A 25,207-nucleotide genomic window follows, 5' to 3' on the forward strand; every position below is an offset into this window, starting at 1 on the left:
TAAAGTATTTTTTAAAATTAAGTTTTAAGACATAATACTTTTGTACATCTAATAGACAGGGAAACTAAAAAACAAAAAAAGTGTGTGACTCACTTTATTGCAATATTTATTGTGGTGTTCTGGAACTAAACATGCAATATCTCAGATGTATGACTGCACTGTGAGGTGAATTTGATGGTAGAATAATTTTTCTATAAAGTAATTTACTATATAGATCAGGGCAGCAGCTCACAAGCCAAGCATGGCGATGCTGAACCAAGTGTAGTTTTTACATTTTTAAACAACTGGAAAAAAAGCAAAATAATAATATTTTGTGACATGTAAAAATTATATGAAATTCCAACTTCAATGCCCATTAAGTTTTATTGGAATAGTCATGTTCATTTATTTGGGTACTGTCTATGGCTACTTTTACTTCTACAACGACCAAGTTAAATTGTTGCAATAAATACCAAATATGGTGCTCTCATTGCTTCTCACTGTTGTCCAGCTCATCATAAATTTCAGTGACACAGTTATAACACAATAGCATTTGAAGTGCCATAAATATCACCATACCATGATATTTTATTTTATCTTTATTACCAGTGCATATGCCTTACATCAAAACATTGAAAATAAAAGAGAGAAAAATGGGCTTTTAAAATGGAACATTTTTAAAGTGCAGCACATTGTAGATTATTCTGTTATTAAGTTCAATGGAAAAGCACTCAATTTATTTTTTAATAACAGTATAGCTGTTTTGAAAAAATATAGTGTTATTAAAATCAGTGTATACTAACTTTACAAGACTAAGCAGTCATCACAATATTTCCCACTCAAAGAAAGATAACAGATAAATTAATTAAAAAATGGAATGTTTCCTTAAGCAGAATTTCACAAAGATAAAAAGTCAAAATGAGCCTATAATTTAAGCTTCTTAGTTGCTCATTTGTTAGCCAAGGAAGGAAAGCCTTTAATTTAAGAGTGATTTAAGTATAATAAATCAAGAATGATTGCATTAGCAAAGAACTGTGTCTAATCAGTTTGTTTAAGACTATTAGATTTTCCATAGGAATAATTGCTTGAAGAGTTGAGAACATTGACAACATTAATAATTTTATTTAAAGGGACTTTTCTGAACAATATTCTTGGCTGTTAACACATTGACAGATGTTGTTGATACTGCTTCGTTGTCTTTTATTTGATGAGTCAATGCCATGTTTGAATATACTGAAGAATTGGCCCCTAAGAATTAGCCTGCATGGAACAACTGCAGATAAAAATATCTGCAGTTGAAAAAACTGCAGAAGTTGAAAAAACATTAATTGATTACAGTCTGAAGTGGAATCTGTTAAGATGTGCTATAACTGACGGTGATAAAAAATACCATTAGTTTAGAGAAATTTACTAAGGTTATTAGAGAAATTTACAAGGCTTATTAAAATGTAAGGTTTTAAAAGTCTATCTTTGTTCTTTGTAGTATTAATCAGCAAGCACTTGTGTAAAACATTCATGAGTTATGGAGCCAGTACTGTCCTTGGTGTTATCTTACTCGCTCTTATGAACTTAAATACCATCAGTTCCATGAATTTTTGTCAGAATTAAAAGGTGAATATACTGAATTATCCTAACTTATAGCAGTTTAATGTCTTAATGGTGGAAAAGTTACATTTTAATTTTTTGAGCTTAGTACTAAGACTGAATTTTCTTTGAATGAGAATTGTTCTCAAACACCATTATTGCCTGTTGAATGGCTGTGGAACTTAGTTTTACTACAAACTTGACAATGTTTCTTAATAAATTCAACCTAAAATTATCAGACAAAATCAGCTCTTAAATATAAAATCTATATTGCTGATAGTCATTCTGTTGTTTGAATCATAAGTAATCACAAGTTGCTCTATGCATTTTCCACTCTGTCAAACAAAACTTAGATCTTGATTTCCTTACAAATTTCCAATGAATATATTTTCTGAACTCAACATTCAGTTTCAATAACATTTGTCAGACTTTGATGCAAATGCAGAATAACCTTCCACATTTAAAGTCCATATATCTCTGAAAACAAGGTCCTTCCATCTAACCCTCAATTGTAATTGATTAGCTGGTTAGCAGAATGGGAGGGTGAAAGTCAAATATCGAAAGAATATAACAGAAATCTACAAATGCCTTTCAAGTAATGAATATAATCAATTAAATCATGTTTGTGAAATAACATTAGTATTTGAATATCTATTTCCATGAAAAGACATTTTCAAAGACGAAATACATAAAATCTCATTAAAGTATTAACAGATGAACATCTGAATTCAACTTTGGTGATAGTAATCATTAACTTTGAACTCTCATTAAAATGTTATCCTTCCAAAGGAACTCCATTCTCTTTAGTAGACTTGTATTACAACATATTTTACAATTTTTATAATTATCAGACAGAATACCAAACAATTGGTAGACATTTATTTCTATTCTTTATGTAAATACCTACATAATATCATTGATTTTCTCACAGTCTGAAAAACCTAAAATATTTTCCAACTTTGTTGTTGTTCAGTCGCTCAGTTGTGTCTGACTGTTTGCAACCCCGTGGACCGCAGTATGCCAGGCCTCCTTGTCCCTCACTATCTCCTAGAGTTTGCCCAAGTTCATGTCCATTGAGTCACTGATGCTATCTAAAGATCTCATCCTCTGCTGCCCTCTTCTCATTTTGCCTTCTATCTTTCCCAGCATCAGGCTCTTTTCCAATGAGTCAGCTGTTCATATCAGGTGGCCAAAGTATTGGAGCTCAGTCTTTCCAATGAGTATCCAGGGTTGATTGATTTCCTTTAGGACTGACTGGTTCAAACTCCCTGCAGTCCAAGGGACTCTTAAGAGTCTTCTCTAGCACCACAATTTGAAAGCATCAATTCTTCAGTGTTCAGCCTTTTTTATGGTCCAACTCTAACAACCATACATGACTACTGAAAAGAATATAGCTTTGACTATACGGACCATTGTTGGCAAAGTAATGTCTTTGCTTGTAACTCATTCGGCTTGGCATTTTGCATGATGTACTTTGCATATAAGTTAAATAAACAGGGTGACAATTTACAGCCTTGACATACTCCCTTCCCAGTTTTGAACCAGTTAGTTGTTCCACATAAGGTTCTAACTGTTGCTTCTTGACCTGCATATAGATTTCTCACGAGGCAGGTAAGGTGGTCTGGTATTCCCATCTCTTTAAGAATTTTCCACAGTTTGCTGTGATCCACACAGTCAAAGGCTTTAGCATAGTTGATGAAGCAGATGTAGATATTTCTCTGGAATTCCCTTGCTTTTTCTATAATCCAACAAATGTTGGCAATTTGATCTCGAGTTTCTCTGCCTTTTCTAAATCCAGCTTGTACATCTAGACGTTCTCAATTCAAGTAATGCTTAGGCCCAGCTTGAAGGATTTTGAGCATAATCCTACTAGCATGGAAAATGAATGCAATTGTATGGTAGTATGAACATTCTTTAGCACTGCTGTTCTTTGCTATTGGGATGAAAACTGACCTTTTCCAGTCCTGTGGCCACTGCTGAGTTTTCCAAATTTGCTAGCATATGGAATGCAGAAGTTTAACAGCATCATCTTTCAGGATTTGAAACAGCTTAGCTGGAATTCCATCACCCCGCCACTAGCTTTGTTCATAGTGATGCTTCCTAAGGCTCACTTGACTTCACACTCCAGGATGTCTGGCTCTCGGTGAGTGACCATACCATCATGGTTATCCCAGTCATTAAGACCTTTTTTTGTATAGTTCTTCTGTGTATTCTTGCCAGCTCTTCTTAATCTCTTCTGCCTCTGTTAGGTCCTTACTGTTTCTATCATTTGTTGTGCACATTCTTACATGAAATTTTCTTGGAGAGATGTCTAGTCTTTGCCATTCTGTTGTTTTTCTCTATTCCTTTGCACTGTTTATTAAAGAAGGCCTTCTTATCTCTCCTTGAAATTCTTTGGGACTCTGCATTCATTGAGTTGCATATATCTTTCCCTTTCTCTCTTGCTTTTTAGCTTTTCTTATTTCCTCAGCTATTTGTAAAGCCTCCTCAGACAACCACTTTGCCTTCTTACATTTCTTTTTCTTGGGATGGTTTTGGTCACTGCCTCTTGTACAATGTTACGAAACTCTGTCCATAGTTCTTCAGGCATTCTGTCTACCATATTTAATTCTTTGAATCTAATCATCAATAGGTAAATCGACCTATTTATCATCTTTCCCTTTATAAAAAAGGTTTGTCAAGTTCTGCTATAAATAATTAGTTAATATTAATTCAAGCTGCTGCTGCTGCTGCTGCTAAGTCACTTCAGTCATGTCCGACTGTGTGTGACCCCATAGACAGCAGCCCACCAGGCTCCCCCGTCCCTGGGATTCTCCAGGCAAGAACACGGGAGTGGGTTGCCATTTCCTTCTCCAATGCATGAAAGTGAAAAGTGAAAGTGAAATTGCTCAGTCATGCTACCATTTTTAAATCTTAAGAAAGAATATTTACTCAGATTTTAAATTTTAATTTTGATTTCAGCCTATTGACGTTAATCTGGAAATGTATATCAACTTTATGGCTCAAATTGTCTAAATAAACTGGCTAGCCTAATTAGTTGGATGATACATTAATGAAGTCAAGAACATAGGTTCAAACAACCCCTTACCCTCCATGAATGTTTTACAAAGGAATATCACTTGTACTGAAAAGGGTTTGTTTAAAAAGTTCGTATTTATGAATTGAGAAAAATTACTCAAAAAACATTTCTAGCTGACAGCAGAACAATATACCATCTACTGTTTAAATTTCCCAGATAAATATTTCTTCCTGCTTCAATTTAATTCATATATACTTTTCTGAGTCCTGTACTTCTGTTTGGAATCCATTGTACATTAAAATGTACCATGTATATACACTCAAAAACTTTTATACCATTTGGGGAAATTCTCAGATCTGAAACTTATCCATGATTAAGTTAAAAATCTTCACCTCAAACTACTAGCTATGAATTTGCACAATCTCCTCATAGGTTATTAAATGCTCATTTATTTCCTTTTCCTTTTCACATTCATTTCCCCCCATATCTTTTATTTTTCACTCATATTTTCTCTCCATTTCTTTCCTCATTCAGGCAAAATGTGCATTTCTGCTTTTCAGGTACATCAGATCCACCTGCTTTATCCTCACATAAAGAAAATGAATGAATCAGCTGCAGTGAGAAACACATTCTCAACCTGAGATCTATATTAGCATTTCTCACAGTTCATCCAAGTATGGTATATGTTTCATTTATTCTTATAACTAAAAGCATTTTCACAAGTGAAATAAAATAAGCTTAAGATTACACACTCAGAGGTGTAGACAAGCTTGCCTGAGAAGAAATGGTATTATTTCCTGAATTATAATACTTTAAATTTCAGTGTTACAACGCCTTTCATCTCTGATAATCTCAGAAGGTTTAATCATTCATTACAGAGTCCTCTCTTCTGTGCCTGAGGGCATGATACTGAATGAACAAGAGGATCTAAAATGAAAGGATCCAAGTCCTATGGAAGTAGGAGTCCCATTGAATCACCACAAGTATTCATCACAGACTTTGGCAACAACACAACAATGTAGAGAAGACTACTCAAGAGCTTAAGGGAAATATTGCACCTATTGTTTAAAAGCCTGGTTCTGGTAGGAGGCCAATGGTAGCAATAGTACTTTTGTTTAACTTGGATGCCTATATAGCTAATTTTTCAGTAACATTACTGTGCTTTGGAGGACATGTCTATTCAAGACTAATTTCTTCCACACGCTTCTATTTATAGACAGAAATGATTTAAAAGCCTGTATTAAGTAAAATCTTTGATTCAAGAAAGCTATTCAAACATTGTATAAAGACAACTAACATTAAAAAGGAGATCTGCAATTCAGTGAGGTTATATAGAAATCAAGCTGTATTCTATATATATACTTCAAGCGGCAAGACAATAGAATAGTAAGTAGATAATAACAAAAGTTAGACACAACTTAGCAACTAAACAACAACCATACATATTTATTGAAGTTTCACTGTAAGCCAGGCAATACGTGTAAAGTATCCAGCAACTTATCCTTACAATTTCATTATTTAGTTCAGTTCAGTTCAGTTCAGTTGCTCAGTCGTGTCCGACTCTTTCGACCCCATGAATTGCAGCACGCCAGGCCTCCCTGTCCATCACCAACTCCCGGAGTTCACCCAAACTCAAGTCCATCCAGTCGGTGATGCCATCCAGCCATCTCATCGTCTCTCGTCCCCTTCTCCTCCTGCCCAGGTGCTATTATTATCCCCATTTTAGAAATGAGGAACTGAAGCTCAGAGGGGTTAGACAATTTGTTCAAAGTTGCAAAGCTAGTAAGTGATGTAAGTTGGATCTGAACCCAAGTTGGCTTACCTCAGAAGCCCAAGTTCTTATTGATGACCAAACAATTACTGTCCAACAGAAATACAATGACCATATATATAATTTAAAATTTTCCAATAGTCACATTAAAAACTATGAAAATGACACATTTTATTTGTTCAGTATATCTAAAATATCATCATTTCAGATGATAAAATTATTACTTAAGTATTTTCCTTTATATTTTCATATTAGGTTTGTCTTTGAGATCTTTCCTGGTAGCTTAGCAGTAAAGAATCTGCCCACACTGGAGGACATGTGAGTTTGATCTCTGTGTCAGGAAGATTCCCTGGAGAAGGGAATGGCTACCCACTCCAGTATTGCTGCCTGGGAAATCCCATGGTGGGCAGAGGAGCCTGGCGGGCTACAGTCCATGGGGTTGCAAAAGAGTCAGGCACAACTTTGTGACTCCACAACAACATTTTATATTTACAGCCTGTCTCAATTTGAACTAGCCACATTTCCAGTGCTCAGCAGTCAACTATAGCTGATGGTTACCATACTGAAAAGTTTGTCACTAGACAATTTATTCACTGAGCAAATATTTCTTGGGAGCTACTGTATGCCTGTGTGCATGCTATCAGACATTAGAGAACAGGCAAAACAAGGTTCTTCTGAAGTTTACTTGCCTTGGTGAGAAACAGCAAATTAGTAAATAAACCCATAATTAAGCAATTAAACTATCAGACAGTGATCCGTGCTATAAGGAAAACTAGGACAATGGAATAGAGTCATTCTGTGATTGCTCTGGATTGGGAAGATCCTGCAGAAGTTTCTGAGGTATCTGAACTTTGCCTGAGTGTCATATGCTACAGAAAGAAGACAGTGCAGGGAGCAGAACCACCAATAAGCATGACTGATCCGATGAGTTCTACTCCTTTCTATGGTGTAATTCTTTGTGCCTGCAACAGAATAATCAAATACCTTCCATGGCTCCTGGCAGAAAAATAAAATGACTTTAGCGGTCATCTTCCTCAGAGGATACTGAAAGTTTTAGTGAAACAAGGGCCACATACCTCTGATGGGGACTTAACTGAAAGAAAATAACAGCACTGCTTAAAATATTTAAATTATTATCATGCGGTCTGAAGAAAGGCCAAGATAGAATGAAAATAGAATAACTGACTTGGTTGCATACTATCAACTTCATTTTATTTCATGCCCCTCTACTCTTTTTAGAGCTCTTTAAAAACCTCTCTAGGTACACAGACATTTAACTTATCTTACACTAACAAATAATGGAATACCTGACCTCTTAAGTGAAATCATATGAAAATCACTAGACCCTGAAGAAATACATACGCAATGATAAAATGCATTAAAATTGGATACAATGTTCTAGCTTAAAACAGAAGAAGATAGGCTTTTTCCCTTGAAGTACCATTTAAAATTATTTTGCATTGAATAAAAGAGCAGTTAACAGAGTCAACCCTGATTTTCAATGTATAATGAGAACTGATAATAATAGTAAAAAGCATAAGAAAGTCACACTTACTATAGATTGTCAGTTTTATATCCTTGGCTTGATTGCCAGCTGCATTGGACACAGTACACTGGTAGCGTCCCTTGTCACTTCTTCGTGCATTCTTTAAATGTAAAACTTGTCCTCTGTCTAGAATTTCAATATTAGGGTCTCCTAAAAATAAAGGCCTAGAAAAAATACAATTTTATTCTATGGATCCATTTTCATTTTCCTAAACATTTTCTGTTTTATTAATCACAACAGAAATCATTAAGTTGTATGAGTTTTTAAAAAAATAGATCAAAGTTGAATTTTTTAGTAGGAATCTAAAAAATGCAATGATATGATTAAGTACTCCTCTTCAGAAGAGTGGGATTATTAAATCACGTTACTAATGAAAGTTTATTATCACTTTGAGATGGAAGATTCTTCCTTTTAAACTTAAATTGTTGAACAGTAATAATAAAATATTTTATTTCATTCATTCACCGCCCCCCCTTTAAATTTATATAGTTTTTCTTTTCTGAATGATGGTAGAAAATATAAGTGTATAGGAGCTTCAAGCCAAGCAATATTATTTGTAAACTAATATTATAATACCTGGAAAAATATTCACAATATATAGTTATTACTAACTAAAGACAATGAAGTCAACTTTCCTAATAAGTATTATAATATAGGAGAAGGCAATGGCACCCCACTCCAGTACTGATGCCTGGAAAATCCCATGGATGGAGGAGCCTGGTGGGCTGCAGTCCATGGGGTTGCTAAGAGTCAGGCAGGACTGAGTGACTTCACTTTCACTTTCCACTTTCATGCATTGGAGAAGGAAATGGCAACCCACTCCAGTGTTCTTGCCTGGAGAATCCCATGGACGGAGAAGCGTGGTAGGCTGCAGTCCATGGGGTCGCACAGAGTCGGACACGACTGAAGCGACTTGGCAGGCAGCATTATAATATAAGTATTATAATAAATATGAATGCTTTCATAATCATTAATACTGAAAGGTATTTATCCCAAAGGTAGTTCATATATATTTGTCAAGGAGTCTTTTTCCACTATTCAGTCATTTACCAACTACTATGATGTGACTGCTTTATGTTTGGTAGCAGCTTTATTTAATACTTAAAACATCATGGTTATTAAAGTCTTTGATATCTTAAGAGTCATACCTTTAAAATCCCATTGATATTCTTTCAGGAAGACCTATATCTGGTTTTTAAAAAGCTGCAGGGAATTTGCCACATGATAAATGAATGCAGTCACTACTAAGACTACAAGATTAAAGAAAACACATTAAATTTCCTGCGGCAGCATCCCTTACTATTCCTTGGTATGACACTTTGTTTGAAGTTCCCTAAAACTGACAGAATAAAGTTCCTTACTTTAATGTATTCTGTTTAAAGAAGTGGAATACTTAATAATGCTACTCAAATTTAAGCAACTTTAAAACTTTCACTGATTGATCACTATGCAAGTTTCATAAAAATTGAAACAAAAAAAGCATTATAATAAGGGAAGGTCTTCTTGGTTTATTGCCGCAACATGAGTCTTTCCTCTTAACATTGTCAGTTTGTGTTCTTTCACAGATTTTTCTAAACATTTTCACTCATTTTTTTTTAATTTTATTTTATTTTTAAACTTTACATAATTGTATTAGTTTTGCCAAACATCAAAATGAATCCGCCACAGGTATTCACTCATAAACGTGTTGCTAAAGAATCTCAAGTTGTTACACATAAATGGCATTGTATTATTGTTCTATTTTTCTTTTAACTTGACAATAGCTACGGAGATAATTTTGGTACCTATAGCTTGATTTTCTTTTTAATTGCTGTTCAGTGTTTCACAATATGACAACGCTGTATGTCACCTATCCATTCTCCCAAGGTCAAGCTTTAAGCAGTTTTCACTTTTCTACCATCATTGTTTCAGAGAGAATTAACATACAAGCCTTCCTGTGGAACAGACAATTGACTTCCCTTTCCTAGACACTGGAAGTATAACTGCTGTATTAGAGCATATGAACATTTAAATTTTAATAGATATCAACAAATTGGCTTTCAGAGTACTAATTTATTAATACCTTGTTCCATAAGAGTATTATATCCTAACCTACCAAACTCTAAGACAACAACTGTTATTTTTCAAACTTCTATTTTTTGCCAAACTGATCTATGAAAAACAAAGTCATGTTATTTTTGCTTACCTTCTCCAAATTATTGAAGGTGAACATCTTTTAAAACATTTATTGCTTAACTATATAACTTTCTAATTGCCTGTTTATACCCTCCATACATTTTCCTATGTTGTCTTTCTTGACATATAAAAACATTTTATACAATCCTTTGTTTCATACACTGCAAATCTTTACCTTTTGCTACTTAAGTCTTAGATACCTACTTTCAGAAATTATAAAAATACACAAACTGTGACCATGCTGTAATAAATAAGCTCTCATGAGCAATACAAATCATTGCACCTATTATCAATGTGGGCAAACCTCAGCAGCCCTTGAACTTGAAGTCTGGGGAACATTTAATTGCTCTTTAGGGGGTGTTCTTTTTGCCCATACAGTAAACTAGCTTAAGTATTTATCTTGATGTCATAAGCAAATTTCATTTTTTAATAATGCACAAAATTCCATGTAAACACAAGATTAGTTCTTTATTTGGATCTTGTTGCTCTTCGTGTATATTTGTGCTTAGTTGCTTCAGTTGTGTTCAACTCTTTGCAACCCTATGGACTGTAGCCTGCCAGGCTCCTTTGTCCATTGGGATTCTCCAGGCAAGAATACTGGAGTGGGTTACCATGCCCTCTTGCAGGGGATCTTCCCGACCCAGGAATCGAACCGGGCGCTCCTGCCTTGCAGGCGGATTCTTTACCAACTGAGCTATCAGGAAAGCCCTTGCATATATTCAGTGTATAACAAATTGAATTTCTCCATGTCTCTAAAATAAATTCCTAGCATTTATAAAGCCTCTTATAATTCATAAATTTGAGACCATTTTTGAATATTGCTTTTCCTTCATGTTCACTTAAAACACTCTAGGTGGTAAGATAATTAAGAGGGAGAAAATCCACATCTATTTACAAACAGTTGGACTCTTGCAACAAATATAGAAAAAGTACTCACTTGCCATCTTTTAACCAGCGAATAACAGGAAAGGGGGTGCCTTTCACCCGGCATTCAAGGGTGATATCCTGGTTCAGGACAACTGAGACTTCCCCAGGGGAACCAGCACCTATTATGGTGGGCGGGACTTAAACATAGATATTTTATCATGAAAATCTACGACTTGGCAAAAAGAGTAGAGGGGGGAGAGAAGATAATGATTTCTATAATATTTCAACAAGTTTTTAATGTCAACAAGAAAATATTATGCAATAATCCCTTTTCATATCACATCTGTAGACCCAAATATCAAATTTAAATATAGGAACACATTCATGAAAGATCTGACAGCGGAAAATTACTTGGAAGAATTGTGGTAATAAAGAATTCATTTTGAGCAACATTAAATCAATGCACAAAAGGAGTTTAGAATATAAATGAGCAGTGAAGCTCATATAATGAAATTTACTATGGTTATCCATTTAAAATAATGAATGACATAGTCAACGACAATCTGATAATGTTCAAATTCTACATATTATGCCATAGTGCTGTTTGAAATATACTACCCTTGTCTCTTTTAAAGGCCTCCTATGCTAAAATTGCATGTCAGATAAAATGTGAAAAGATTCACATTATATCCCATATGAAAAGGTGCTAGTTTTTATTCTTAGAATTATCAAGCATATTAAAGAGCTCCCGTAAACTTCCCTGATCTTCAAATCCTCCCTTCACATCCTGTTATGGTGATTGACCTTCATCTGCAGAGCTACGTGTTGTGCTGTGCTTAGCCGCTCAGTCATGTCCAATTCTTTGGGCCCCAGGAACTGTGTAGCTCGCCAGGCTCCTCTGTCCATGGGGATTCTCCAGGCAAGAATACTGGAGTAGGTAACCATGTCCTCTTCCAGGGGATCTTCCCAACCCAGGGATTAAATCTAGGTCTCCTGCACTGCAGGAGGATTTTTTTTTTTACCATGTGAGGCTCCAGGGAACGCCACTAAAAGGTATCAATGCCAGGAGGGGTGAGTGGTGATCAAATTTGTTTTAAGACCATGCTGGCTTCCAAATGAAGATCAGATTCCAGTGGCAAAGAGTGGATGAAGTGGGCTTGTTAGGAGGCTATTACATTAATTCAGTTTATAATTGACATGGGATTAAGGAGCAGACTTAACAGGATGTAGACAAATTCACAGAGTTAGGAAGAGGAGTTAGGAAGAATCGTGCCAGGTTGTGGCAGAAGCAAGTGGCAGTACTGACGGTCACTATGATGTGGGTCACTGAAGGTGACCAGAACAGACATTTACTGAGACCTTTCTGAGTGACCTCCCTGGTGGCTCAGACGGTAAAAGCGTCTGCTTACAATGTGGGAGACCTGGGTTCAATCCCTGGCTCAGGAAGATCCCCTGGAGAAGGAAATGGCAACCCACTCCAGTATTCTTGCCTGGAAAATCCCATGGATGGAGAAACCTGGTAGGCTACACTCCATGGGGTCGCAAAGAGTCAGACATGACTGAGCAACTTCATCTTCTTTCTTTCTGTTCTCTATGTAACTAAGATATTGAGCCAAAGATTTTGAGCTAAAAAAGCCAAGACACTGTGGAGGAGATTAGACATACAGCCTGAGAGCTCAGAAAAGAAGTCTGAGTTGGAGATAAAAATGTGGAAGTCATCAGCACACAGAGAGCAGTAAGTCATGAGAGTAAATGAGTACCAAGAGAAATAATGCCAATGAGACTGATAATAGAAAGATTACTTTGTTTTTATAGCTGATACTTATAGATTATAATGGTAATTTTGGTAGAGGAATGCAAAGTACTTCAGGCTTTAACAACACTTATGAGACAGAATTTTTATGTTATAACAGTTTATGAATGATCATAAACTGCGTTAGAGTTAACGCAGGATCATCCCCAGACCTCATTTCCACTCTAGACTTACAAATCATATGTCCTTTGATGAGCAAAATATTGAACATGAAGGGAGTCATTTTATCACAAAGTGAACTTTAATCAGCAAAAATAATTTCACAAGCTAAACTTATGAAAATTTTAATTTATGATTAGGATTCAAACATTTTAAATATTTTAAACACCAATTTATTACAGTTTCAGCCTGTTCTCAGAATTCTCCCCACTTAATTAGAATTAGGGCTGAGGTAATTTAGTTACAGAAATTATTCAGAATGCAGAGGAGGGTGAATTTGTTACATTTATCAGTTCAAGTACAACCCAGGAGCTTCAGGAGAGGTCAGCAAATGAATGAATTTTACCTGCATTATCCTCTCTAGTTACCTCCCAAAGAATTTCCTGACGACCTCAATAGAGAAACTGACAAGAACAGTCATTTATTATTTTATGTATAAGACAGTACCATGTACCCAAAGACAAAAATAATAAAAGTAAAATGAATATTTCTATCAAATTTTCATCTCTTTAACTCTTTAATACAGTCAGTGCTATGCTATATAAAACACATCTGAATCATAGTTTTTTAAAAGAATATTTTCCTTACCTAGCACATCAATGTTAAAATGCTTTTGAGAAGTGCCTGCAACATTAATTGCTTTACAGGAATATCTTCCTGCATCCTCTGGAGAGGCTCTGAAGAGCTTTAATATCTTCCCATTGTTTACAATCTGAATACTGCTGCTCTCAGTCACCTTTTAAGGCCAAAAGGGTCAATGTTATTTCCAATCCCAATAAAAATGCCTAATTAAAATTTGAAGCAAAATTTTATATTGCTATTAATAAGACAGTCACATCTGAATGATTAATTTCAGAGGCACAGGCAAAGATGTACGCATATTTGGACATCTCCATTTACCTGAACATCATCTTTATACCACATAATGATGGGAGATGGAGTACCTTCAACTTCACAAAAGAGACTGGTTGGCTGGTTGACCAACACGGACACATTTGTTACTTGTTCTTTATCTTTAATTACTGGAGGAACTGCAAAAAGTGAGGAACTGTAGTTAGTTTAAAATAAATATTATATATAGTTCCTTTACAAAGGACTTTGGAAAGCAAATCTGAGGTATTTGATAGCTAGAAAAGGTTGGTCGGACTTAAGCAAAGCTTTTAGTATGAAATGAAGAGTCTTGACAGTATATTTATAAGTAACTCACTAAATTTTTACTTTAACTATTTAGGTATGAATTAAAACTGAAAATGAAAAATTAAAAATGAAAAAAAATTCAGTTATGTATTAAGGATAAATTTAAGGGAGAAACTATTTATTTCACATACCACTCAAAATGCAAACTGCTCGTCTCAAGTTATGTGGGACTACTTTGCTGATAAGAATGAATATTGCCCAGTATTTATGGAAGACAATATCCATTAAATTTTTAAGTGTATGTATTCTTTGACTCATGAGTAAGTCATGAGCCATATGTACACGATTTTCACTGAAGCATCGATTTTCACTGAAGCATTACTTAAAATAGTATACAAGTGGTACCTAACTAAATGTTCATCATCAATATCATAGAAAGCTAAGTCATGGTACAGTGGGATCCTAGTTAGGCATAAATAAGAGTTAGGGATATTGAATAATTTCTAAGGTAGAGTATTTAATGATACAGGCAAGGTATGCAGTAATGGATAAAATGGTCTACTATAAATTCTTTTTATATGTAGAAAGAGAGGATGAAATATATATTAGTATTTCTTCATTTTTGCAGAAAATATCCCTGGGAAGATACATACAAACACACACACACACCCCTAACAACTTTCCTTGCCCATAGGGAGGATAAAGTAGATTGCTTAGCTCAGGGCCAGGAGACTTTTGACTTTGTATGTTTTTCTACCATTTGAATTTTCAGTGATGTAAAATCACAATAAAAAATTATATGAAATTTTAAGTCAAATGAATACATGAAGTTAGACTACTACTTTTTACATTGATAACATGTCTTCTTCTTTTTTTTTTACTTTTATTTTATTTTTAAACTTTACATAATTGTATTAGTTTTGCCAAACATCAAAATGAATCCGCCACAGGTATACATGTGTTCCCCATCCTGAACCCTCCTCCCTCCTCCCTCCCCATACCATCCCTCTGGGTCGTCCCAGTGCACCAGCCCCAAGCATCCAGTATCGTGCATCAAACCTGGACTGGCAACTCGTTTCATACATGATATTTTACATATTTCAATGCCATTCTCCCAAATCTTCCCACCCTCTCCCTCTCCCACAGAGTCCATAAGACTGTTCTAAACATCAGTGTCTCTTTTGCTGTCTCGTACACAGGGTTATTGTTACCATCTTTCTAAATTCCATATATATGCGTTAGTATACTGTATTGGTGTTTTTCTTTCTGGCTTACTTCACTCTGTATAATAGGCTCCAGTTTCATCCACCTCATTAGAACTGATTCAAATGTATTCTTTTTAATGGCTGAGTAATACTCCATTGTGTGTATGTACCACAGCTTTCTTATCCATTCATCTGCTGATGGACATCTAGGTTGCTTCCATGTCCTGGCTATTATAAACAGTGCTGCGATGAACATTGGGGTACACGTGTCTCTTTCCCTTCTGGTTTCCTCAGTGTGTATGCCCAGCAGTGGGATTGCTGGGTCTTCTTATGTAAATATTAAATGATACTACACTGAAAGAAAAGCATATAAAGGAATTTGAACATGTTACATATTCAGTTATATGACTTTATCTGTATTTACCATGGACTTTGAGATTATATCTTCTTTCTGTGGTTCCAGCTTCATTGACTGCCACACAAATATACTCCCCGTTGTCATATGGTGTAACAGAAGCAATAACCAACAATGTGCCGTCTTCTAATATAGAAATACCAGGCTCTTGGCCTGTCAGCTCTCTCCCATTCCGCAACCATTTGATGGTTGGTTTGGGGGTACCTAAGAAAGAAATTAAAGCTTTGTGATATTTTACAACAAAATTAGAAATCACTATTAAACATCAACTATCTTGAGGAGAAATAAAATTTCTCATCATTATACTATGCATCCTTAGGTACTTTCAAGATATGGAATTTTGCAGAGATTATGGTATGTCATCTCTCTATTTCCTGACTGGTTTTAAAAGATCTAAGGATTCCAGTGTAGAATTTGATCAAAGTTGTTTTTATCAAGACAGTCAGATGATAATAAGAAAAACATTTTCTTGAGTGAGTTCATGGTATTAATGAGGGATAAAGCTATTTTAGTTAAATAGACTAGAAATAGGCAGAGATTTGGGGTGATAATAAAGGAAGAGCAAGGAACAGAACGTGAAGATTATGCAAACACAAATGACATTTCATCATTCACATTTTAAACAGTCCTGATAGAGCTGAGATGAGGAACATCTACTATTCACACATCTTGCGGGGATCCCATTCTGTTAAAGAGAGGGCATAGATTGATTCTTGAGCTTTTATACTGAAAATAAAGTTGAGAAAGCAGTGAGCAGAACTGCTTTCCTGGATTTATTTATGACCAACAGAGTGAACGGAAGTTATATGAATAAAAGTGATTAAAAAAAAATCTTAAAAAGCATAATGGAGCCAAAAGGACATACTGGAAATAGACAAAGATTAACTCTATAATCAGAGAAGGCGATGGGACCCCATTCCAGTACTCTTGCCTGGAAAATCCCATGGATGGAGGAGCCTGGTAGGCTGCAGTCCATGGGGTTGCGAAGAGTCGGACCCAACTGAGCGACTTGCCTTTCGCTTTTCACTTTCATGCACTGGAGAAGGAAATGGCAACCCACTCCAGTGTTCTTGCCTGGAGAATCCCAGGGACAGGGGAGCCTGGTGGGTTGCTGTCTATGGGGTCGCACAGAGTCGGACACGACTGAAGTGACTTAGCAGCAGCAGCAGCAAGAGCAACTCTATAATATGAATCTATTTATACAGCAAAGAATGTGCCAGGCACTATTCTAAGTACTTTCACATTTTACTTAATTTATATAAAAAATAAAAGCACATTAAATAAAATCAATATATTGTATGAGACATGGCTAATAATCTTAAAGCATAATAAAAATATCAAAGAATGGAGAATGGTCATATATTAAAGACAAGTACACAAATGGCAGGAATACACAGAATTTATCATTAAGATTAAACTCAAATTGAGTCAAAGTGTTATAAAAATGACCTTGACTATTAATGACTGAATTATAAAAATGACTATATTTATGGGAAAAAATAAAAATAGTGGCATATTTCACTGTAAGATGCTGACTGATGAAGAAGAGAATATAAAACTGATGGACTACACTTACGCATGTTGCCAAGGATGAAAGTCAGTTATAATCATTTCCTTACATCCTACTTATTATTCCTTTATGGACTTCTCAAACTTCTCAATTGATATTTGTTAAGCTAATAAATGAAAAAGCAAATTACACAAGCATAAGAAATAAATAGTATTATCTTTACTTTCTCAATGGTAGAACAACCAGGTCTAGATGAAATTCATGGCAAAGATAATGAAAAGGCACTAAGCTAGAAGGGGACGACAGAGGACGAGATGGCTGGATGGCATCATTGACTCAATGGACAAGAGTCTGAGCAAGCTCCGGGAAGTGGCGAAGGACAGGGAGGCCTGGGCATGCTGCACTCCGTGGGGTCACAGAGAGTCAGACAGGACTGAGCGACTGAACACAGCAATTTTAAATTAACACAAGAATTCTATCCCAGGTGAACTAGGAAACTAGGAAGAGATTGTATATCAAACTGGAAAAGGGACATTCAAGTCCGCTTCTAAGTCAGGGATTCAGCCGCCCTTGAGAGTGAGCACCCATAGAACTTACTTGAACCTACCTTTCTCAAGGATTCTTCTCCAGGCCTTGCCTACCACCACCACCCATTGATCTTAGGAATGGTGGTGATGGTGTAGTTTCTAAGTTGTGTCCAACTCTTGAGACCCCATGGACTATAGTCTGGCAGGCTCTCAGTCCATGGGGATTCTCCAGGCATACAGGAGAGGTTTGCCATTTCCTTCTCCAGGGAATCTTCTCAACCCAGTGATTGAATCCATGTCTCCTGCATTGCAGGCAGATTCTTTACCACTGAGCCACCAGGGAAACCATCATTGACCCTAGGAATACTTACTGACAACTCTTTACATATCTGAAGAGCTTATTAGAGTTACCTTTTTTTGAATGCTAGTAGAAAATAATCATTGATGAGAGAGATATTGTTAAGAGATGCAAAATCTTGCTGCAGAAACAGAGCTGTAAGGTCCTTCAAATTCCACTGTCTCCAGGAACGATGACTAAGAGGCTCATGTGGGAGCATGGATTCCTCCAGGAGATGATAGAAAGGATACTGCTTGGTTTTTGCCAGAATTAGTACAGACTCATTTGAGTCACTGCAGATGACCATTATGTGAAAGAGAATATTTTGGGCCACCTATTGGGCATCCAGGGTAAGGTGATAGTGACCTTTTTTAAAGGCTTTGGAGGAGAAAGAATAACCATCTCCTGCCAGGAAATATGATGGGATAGAAAGCCCAGAAATTCAGGGAAAGGAGGAGTCTGGACAAGGATCAGAGAGCCAAGTTACTACGTGGCTCCAGAATTACCAGTAGAGGATAAATCTAGAAAGGAGTTTTTAGAAAAGAAGAGTTAACAAGAGGATGGTCCTAATTTATACCCCTGACTGAGATAAATATGCAATATTTTGAATAGCTCTGTCACATTATAAAAAGAAGTCTTGTCAGAAATAAAATGAACTAAGTAACAGGAAGGAGCATGAACTAGAAAACATATCGGATTAGGCAAGTCTGAAAGAACAGAAGGTATTTCCAGCAAAGGAAATAAAACATCTGGAGAGAAGAATACCTAATTCCAGTCCAGGTTCGATGCACGATACTGGATGCTTGGGGCTGGTGCACTGGGACGACCCAGAGGGAGGGTATGGGGGGGGGGGGGAGGGTTCAGGATGGGGAACACAGGTATACCTGTGGTGGATTCATGTCGATATTTGGCAAAACTAATACAATATTGTAAAGTTTAAAAATAAAATTAAAAAAAAATAAAGACATCACATAAGGAAAAAAAAAATAAAGAGTTCTTATTTGAAAGAAGTGTTAGTTTCCATTTTGCACAAATGTTATAACAAGGACTGACGAGTAGAATTTAATGATGCCTGGGGTTCAATACAGAATTCTAGAACAGTACAACGTTATGCCAATGCCCATGTGACCGAGTCGTACACACCTTTTGCAGGACATGGAAATGCAATGCGTTGGTTGGCCACTCTCTCTTGGAATGGAATGTTATATGGAGGCTCTAGGTCTTCCAGAATAGGTGGTTCTATTAGAAAAATAAATGCATTATCACAGGCTTTCCTTGGGCAATACTGAATTCTTCTGAGGCTACATATGACACCTGCTTCTCTTTTCCTGCATTTGCACTGGTAGTCTCCCTGACTGGAATGCTTTTCCTCCTGATTGGACATGTCTGGCTCCTTCTAGCCAACAAGATTTCACTATACATATCATCACCTCAGAGAACTCCTCATGACAATTCAGTCTACAGTAGCCAACTGCTGGGAGTTGTCTAATAAAAACTATTTTAAATTTCTACAAAGCGCATCTCACAATCTGTTATTTCTTATTTACTTGCCTGCCTGCTTTCTGCCTACTTACAGAACTGGTCATGAGACAGGGGTTTTACCTCTGTCACTGTCTTCTCCTCACCGCCTAGATCACGACAGACCCCTGGCAGGAACTTGATAAACATTTGTTGCTTAAAGGAATAAAGATTAACCAATTTGGGGGCGGGGGGGGGGGGGGGTGCACCGTGTGGCATGTGGGATCTTAGTTTCCCAACTAGGGATTGAACTCATGCCCCCTACATTGGAAACGTGGAGCCCAACTACTGGATCACCAGGGAATTCCCCAAAGATTAATCTTTAAACCTTCAATATAGGCCATCATTAGAGGGAACAGTGGACCTTGACTTTCCAGGGATTAAAGTTGAGTGCACCTTACTACTCTAAGGTAAATCCTACTCCAATCAACTGTGCCCAAAATTTCTTCCAAACCAAAATTAGTGGGTGGGGTACTTACCTAGGATTGTTTGCACTACCTATCATCCTCGGCAACTCCATTTTCAAAGGTAAACAGTTTACTAACATACAGTTTCATTTCATTTCTGGAATCATTTTCCTTTCAAAGATAACTAGAGAGTCATAAAGCTATACAGAAGTCTTCTGCAAGTGATCCAAGACTAAGCAAGACTATAGCTTCTGCAAAGACTCCAGGGCCACTCCCCACCCCGCCATACATATATTTTCCTAGGACTCAAATCACCTTGAACGTGTAGTGTTATTTCCGTCTCATCACTGCCTGCTATGTTAGTAGCGACACATGTATATATGCCAGCATCTGAGAGCACCGCTTGTTTGATGCTTAATGTCCCATCTGGATGCCTAATATGCTGCAGTCCATCAACCAGCACGGCGCCTCCACCTTTGAACCAGGTGATAACAGGAAGAGGTGTCCCTTGAGCACTGCACGGAATGTCCACTCTTTGACCAACTTGGACTTTCATAACTTTAGGGCCACGCTGTATCTTTGGAGGCACTGGAAACAATGACTGAGTATTAATAATCCAAGTTTTAAAAACTTCCTTCCTTTTTTCACTTTAAATGAGACCTCCTCACCAAGACACAGCATGGGAAAGTAAAATCATCTCAGGATGGGGACCCAGGCTCAGGCCACTTACAAGCTGTGTGATGGAGGGCGATTCAGTATACTGTGTGAGGCCTGTTTCCTTGCTAATCCAGGCAAAATAACCTCTTCAGTACCAATGCACTGCAAGGATTATGGGAAAGAATGAATTTAAACTTCTCATTCCAAACTCGAGGAATACTAAGCATTTAAGGATGTCAGATTTCTTACATAAATAACGTAAGGTTTAAAAGCCTCTAAAATGGCAATCCAGTTGATTTCTGTAACAGAGTAAAACAAAAAGTGTTTCTCTCCATGGATTCTTAGCTTCTGTTCTCTTTGTGGAAGGTTTAACCAGACAGTAAGAACTATTTCTCATAATAGCGTTCACTTATTTCAGAGAAGAAAATCAAGATAGAACTTCTATTATTTCCCTTTATCTACCTTCCTTCAGAAATGTAAATGAGATAATTTATCAAAAGTAGTGTTAGGTTCCACATACACGCATTGTGAACTATAAAATCAAATTGATTCCTAAGGATATGATTGGAATTTATGTACTTTACATCCCTGAAAAACCCGATTTCTCTGTCCTTTTGTTAAAACTTAATATTTAACCAAGATATTCTAAAGGTTTCATTGGCAACAATCTTTTAAGCTGATAGTACGGGCGTACTTCACTTTACTTTTACTGTGCTTTGCTTTATTGCACTTTACAGATAATGCAATTTTTACAAATGGAAGTTTTATGGCAACCCTACATTGTCAAATGATGTTTAGCATTTTTAGCAATAAGATATTTTAAAAATTAATACTGTATGTATTGTGCTCAAAGCATGTACATTGTTTTTAAAGCCATAATGCTCTTGCACACTTAGTGGACACATAATTTTTATAGGCACTGGGAAACCAAAAACATCCGTGTGGCTCACTTGATTGCTATATTCATTTTACTGAGATTCTCTGGAACCAAACCCATAATATCTCCAAGATATATCTGTATTATTATCATCATTTTATGAAAAAAACATTAAAGATAAAAGAGGGTAGGTTTTACATAATGCCCTAGAACTAGTGACTAACAGAACTCTCAGGGGATTTTATATCCCATAGTCAAGAGGATACTAGAGTAGTGACTGATCTGAGAGTGAAATCAGGTCAAGACCATGTGAGAAAATTTCTTCTCTTATTTGAATGCATGGCTTAGAATATGTGCTCACTAAGCATATGTTGAATGAATGAATAATTAGACTATGGCAAATTGGGGGAAGAAAGCAGACTACCAAGAAAATTTTGTAAAGTAGTTAAAGAACTCCAGGAGCAGAATGATTTCAGTGCCTGAGCTCCATAAACATTGAAAATGACCGTTTAAATGCTATTAAAACCTTCCTTGAGCATTTGCTTCCACAAAAGGCTACCAGTCTAAATGCATTTCTTTCTTTTTTTTTTTTAAAGTATGCTTTAGCATTAGAATGAATATACTTATTTTCACTTACATATTTTTTATTTTGGCTGTACTGGGTCTTCGTTGCATCATGGGGGCTTTCTCTAGTTGCAGAGCATGGGCTCTAAAGCGGGGGGGGTGGTCTCAATTGCCCTGCAGCACGTGGAATCTTAGTCCCCCAAAAAGGGACTGAACCCATGTCCTGTGCATTAGGAGGTGGTTTCTTAACCACTGGACCACCAGGGAAGTTCCTAAACATATTTCTTTTTTTACAGTGTATCAACAATACTTATAAATGATCTGTGGATGGACATCTAGTAAAACTTAGATCCAAAATTTAAATACTGTTCACCTGAGGGAAAAGGGGAAAGTTGTTTATGGATAGGAGATAACATTTTCAAAGTAAATGAAAGAAAGTTGTGAGTCTCAGATTTTAGAAAATTTTTGTATAATTACTCCATACACAATTTGAGGATAACTATCAGAGAAACTGATGACAGGTTTCCTGGACAACAGGTTTCCTGGTGGCTAGTCCACAGATAGCATATACTTTCATTTCGAAACTCACCATGGACGTTTAATTTAACAGACTGGGTCACATTCCCTGCAATATTTGTGGCAACGCAAAGGTACATCCCACTATCCGAAACACGGGTCTCAGTGATCTTCATTGAACCCGAAGGGAGGAACGTGTGTCTAAGAGAAGGAAACCACAGGGCAGACCGTAAAATAGGAGAATTCAGATATCCCCTAAGCAACTGCAATTCACTGTGAAATTATTACTCTGCAAACAGTTTTTGAAACCATTCTCCAATCTATAATGTCATTTCTATGCACCTTAAAAGTCAGGAATTTTCATAATTATCCTATGTATTCTGTATGATGTTCTCACAAATACCAAATTAATTTGCTTCCACATTTAAATTTAATCTAAGGGTGTGACATTGTCAAATAATTGTACATCTCTTTGCTTTACTAAGTTATAGCTTTACAAAGCAAATGTTTTAACAAACTTTGAAGATACTTCGAACACATTATAGTTTTTCTCCAGTGCTTCATTAAAAATTTTATGTGCTAAAATAAAAACAAAAGAAGGAACATATGCAGTTCTCAAATATATATTGAGAATACACACACACACACATACACACACACACACAACTCTTATGTAGTTAGGTAAACCAGATCTACACATAAAATGTTATTATGTTGACTTTACTAAAATAGCTGTAAGAGGGAGGGGGCCAAATAGACCTACCTACTATCAGGATTTCTATAAGTTAAGACAGATAAAGTGTGCTATAGGCCCAGAGACTGACAAATAGATAAACAGTTAAAGATGGAGACCCTCTCATCCCCACCAGAAGACTTGAGCATATATGAGAACTCGACATGTAATAAATAATATCAGAGGTGATATTACAGAAAGTTAGGAAAGGACTGACTATTCAAAACTAGTGTTGGGCAAGTGGCTCTCCACATGGGAAAATAAATAAAATTAGAGCACAAACTAGTACAATACACAAAATAAAAATTCAGAAGTATTAAAATCCAAAATGTGAAAACAAACTTAAAATACTGCAATAAAATATTGCAATTTTATTCATGATCTACTAAACAAACACCTTTGCCAACAAAGGTCCGTCTAGTCAAGGCTATGGTTTTTCCTGTGGTCATGTATGGATGTGAGAGTTGGACTGTGAAGAAGGCTGAGCGCCGAAGAATTGATGCTTTTGAACTGTGGTATTGGAGAAGACTCTTGCGAGTCCCTTGGGCTACAAGGAGATCCAACCAGTCCATTCTGAAGGAGATGAGCCCTGGGATTTCTTTGGAAGGAATGATGCTAAAGCTGAAACTCCAGTACTTTGGCCACCTCATGCAAAGAGTTGACTCATTGGAAAAGACTCTGATGCTGGGAGGGATTGGGGGCAGGAGGAGAAGGGGACGACAGAGGATGAGATGGCTGGATGGCATCACTGACTCGATGGACCTGAGTCTGAGTGAACTCCGGGAGTTGGTGATGGACAGGGAGGCCTGGCGTGCTGCGATTCATGGGGTCACAAAGAGTCGGACATGACTGAGCGACTGAACTGAACTGAAACAAACACCTTGAGCTACATGCAAATTTTAAAATTCTGTACAACCAGTATGTGAGTGCCAGCATGCTCAGTCATGCTCAGTCCAACTCTTAGCAACCCCATTGCCTGTAGCCCACCAGGCTCCTGAGTCCATGGGATTCTCCAGGCAAGAATACTGGAGTGAGTTGCCATTTCCTCCTCCAAGGGATCTTCCTGACCCAGGGATGGAACTAGACACCATATATAAATTATTTTGAAAGTCTAGAAGTATTGTGAGATATTTTCAACACATACAGGAGACAAAGGATTGCTATTAAGAACAAAACCCAAATTTCTACATTCAATAATAAAAGAAAAACAAGTCACCAGAACACTGGAGCAGGTTTAAAGATGCAATTCACAGACAACAAAATGGCCAACAAACAAGAGAAAGCATTCTAGGCCCACTGGAATTCAGTCAGGTGAAAAGTAAGATAGTTGCAAGATAGCATTTCACACCTATATGAATGGCAGAAACTTTTAAGTCAGTCAACACCACACATTGTTGCACCAGGTACATCTATATTCTGCAGGTGGGAGGTAAATCAGGACTGCCTCTTCAGAAGGCAGTTAGGCAATGTCTACAAAACTCAAAATAGGTATTCATTCTAACTAGAAATTGCAGTTCTAGGTACAAGTCTCAAAGAAACTCATGTATCTGCATAGAAGCAGAGACATAAAAAGATATTCCCTGAAAAGTTTTGTTTCTAAAGCCAAGGGGAAAAAAAGCAGAATAAAATGTAGAAACACAAACCAGAGCATAAAGAGAGAAATCTGTCTAAATAGAACATAGAATATGTTTATGATAATGAAATGAATAAACTGAATCTACATGCATAAAAATGGATAAAAGTTGACTCAATAAAGCAAGCAGTAGAATAATAGATAACATGCTACAATGGTAAACTGGAAACAAATACATGAAAACAAAATTAAAAGCAGAGAAAATATTCTGTACTCTCTAAGGATGTACGTCTGGATACACATCAAGTCTGTGGCCAT

At 36.6% G+C, this 25,207-nt stretch overlaps 1 protein-coding gene across 6 annotated transcripts in view; it reads right to left on the reverse strand.

Moving 5' to 3' along the window:
• Positions 1 to 25,207, reverse strand: part of HMCN1 (hemicentin 1) — a 546,437-nt gene that overhangs the window by 229,253 nt on the left and 291,977 nt on the right. For all 6 annotated transcript variants that reach the window (XM_044942718.2, XM_044942717.2, XM_044942719.2 and 3 more), the window contains 8 exons: positions 22,657 to 22,784; positions 20,285 to 20,557; positions 19,188 to 19,283; positions 15,680 to 15,874; positions 13,814 to 13,944; positions 13,502 to 13,649; positions 11,012 to 11,138; positions 7,909 to 8,063 (listed from right to left, as the gene is read on the reverse strand). In XM_044942718.2, coding sequence (XP_044798653.2) covers positions 7,909 to 8,063; positions 11,012 to 11,138; positions 13,502 to 13,649; positions 13,814 to 13,944; positions 15,680 to 15,874; positions 19,188 to 19,283; positions 20,285 to 20,557; positions 22,657 to 22,784 — 1,253 coding nt within the window. The remainder of the gene's footprint in view (positions 1 to 7,908; positions 8,064 to 11,011; positions 11,139 to 13,501; positions 13,650 to 13,813; positions 13,945 to 15,679; positions 15,875 to 19,187; positions 19,284 to 20,284; positions 20,558 to 22,656; positions 22,785 to 25,207) is intronic.

This window comes from Bubalus bubalis, chromosome 5 (genome assembly GCF_019923935.1).
Source record: "Bubalus bubalis isolate 160015118507 breed Murrah chromosome 5, NDDB_SH_1, whole genome shotgun sequence".
NCBI classification, from domain to species: domain Eukaryota; kingdom Metazoa; phylum Chordata; class Mammalia; order Artiodactyla; family Bovidae; genus Bubalus; species Bubalus bubalis.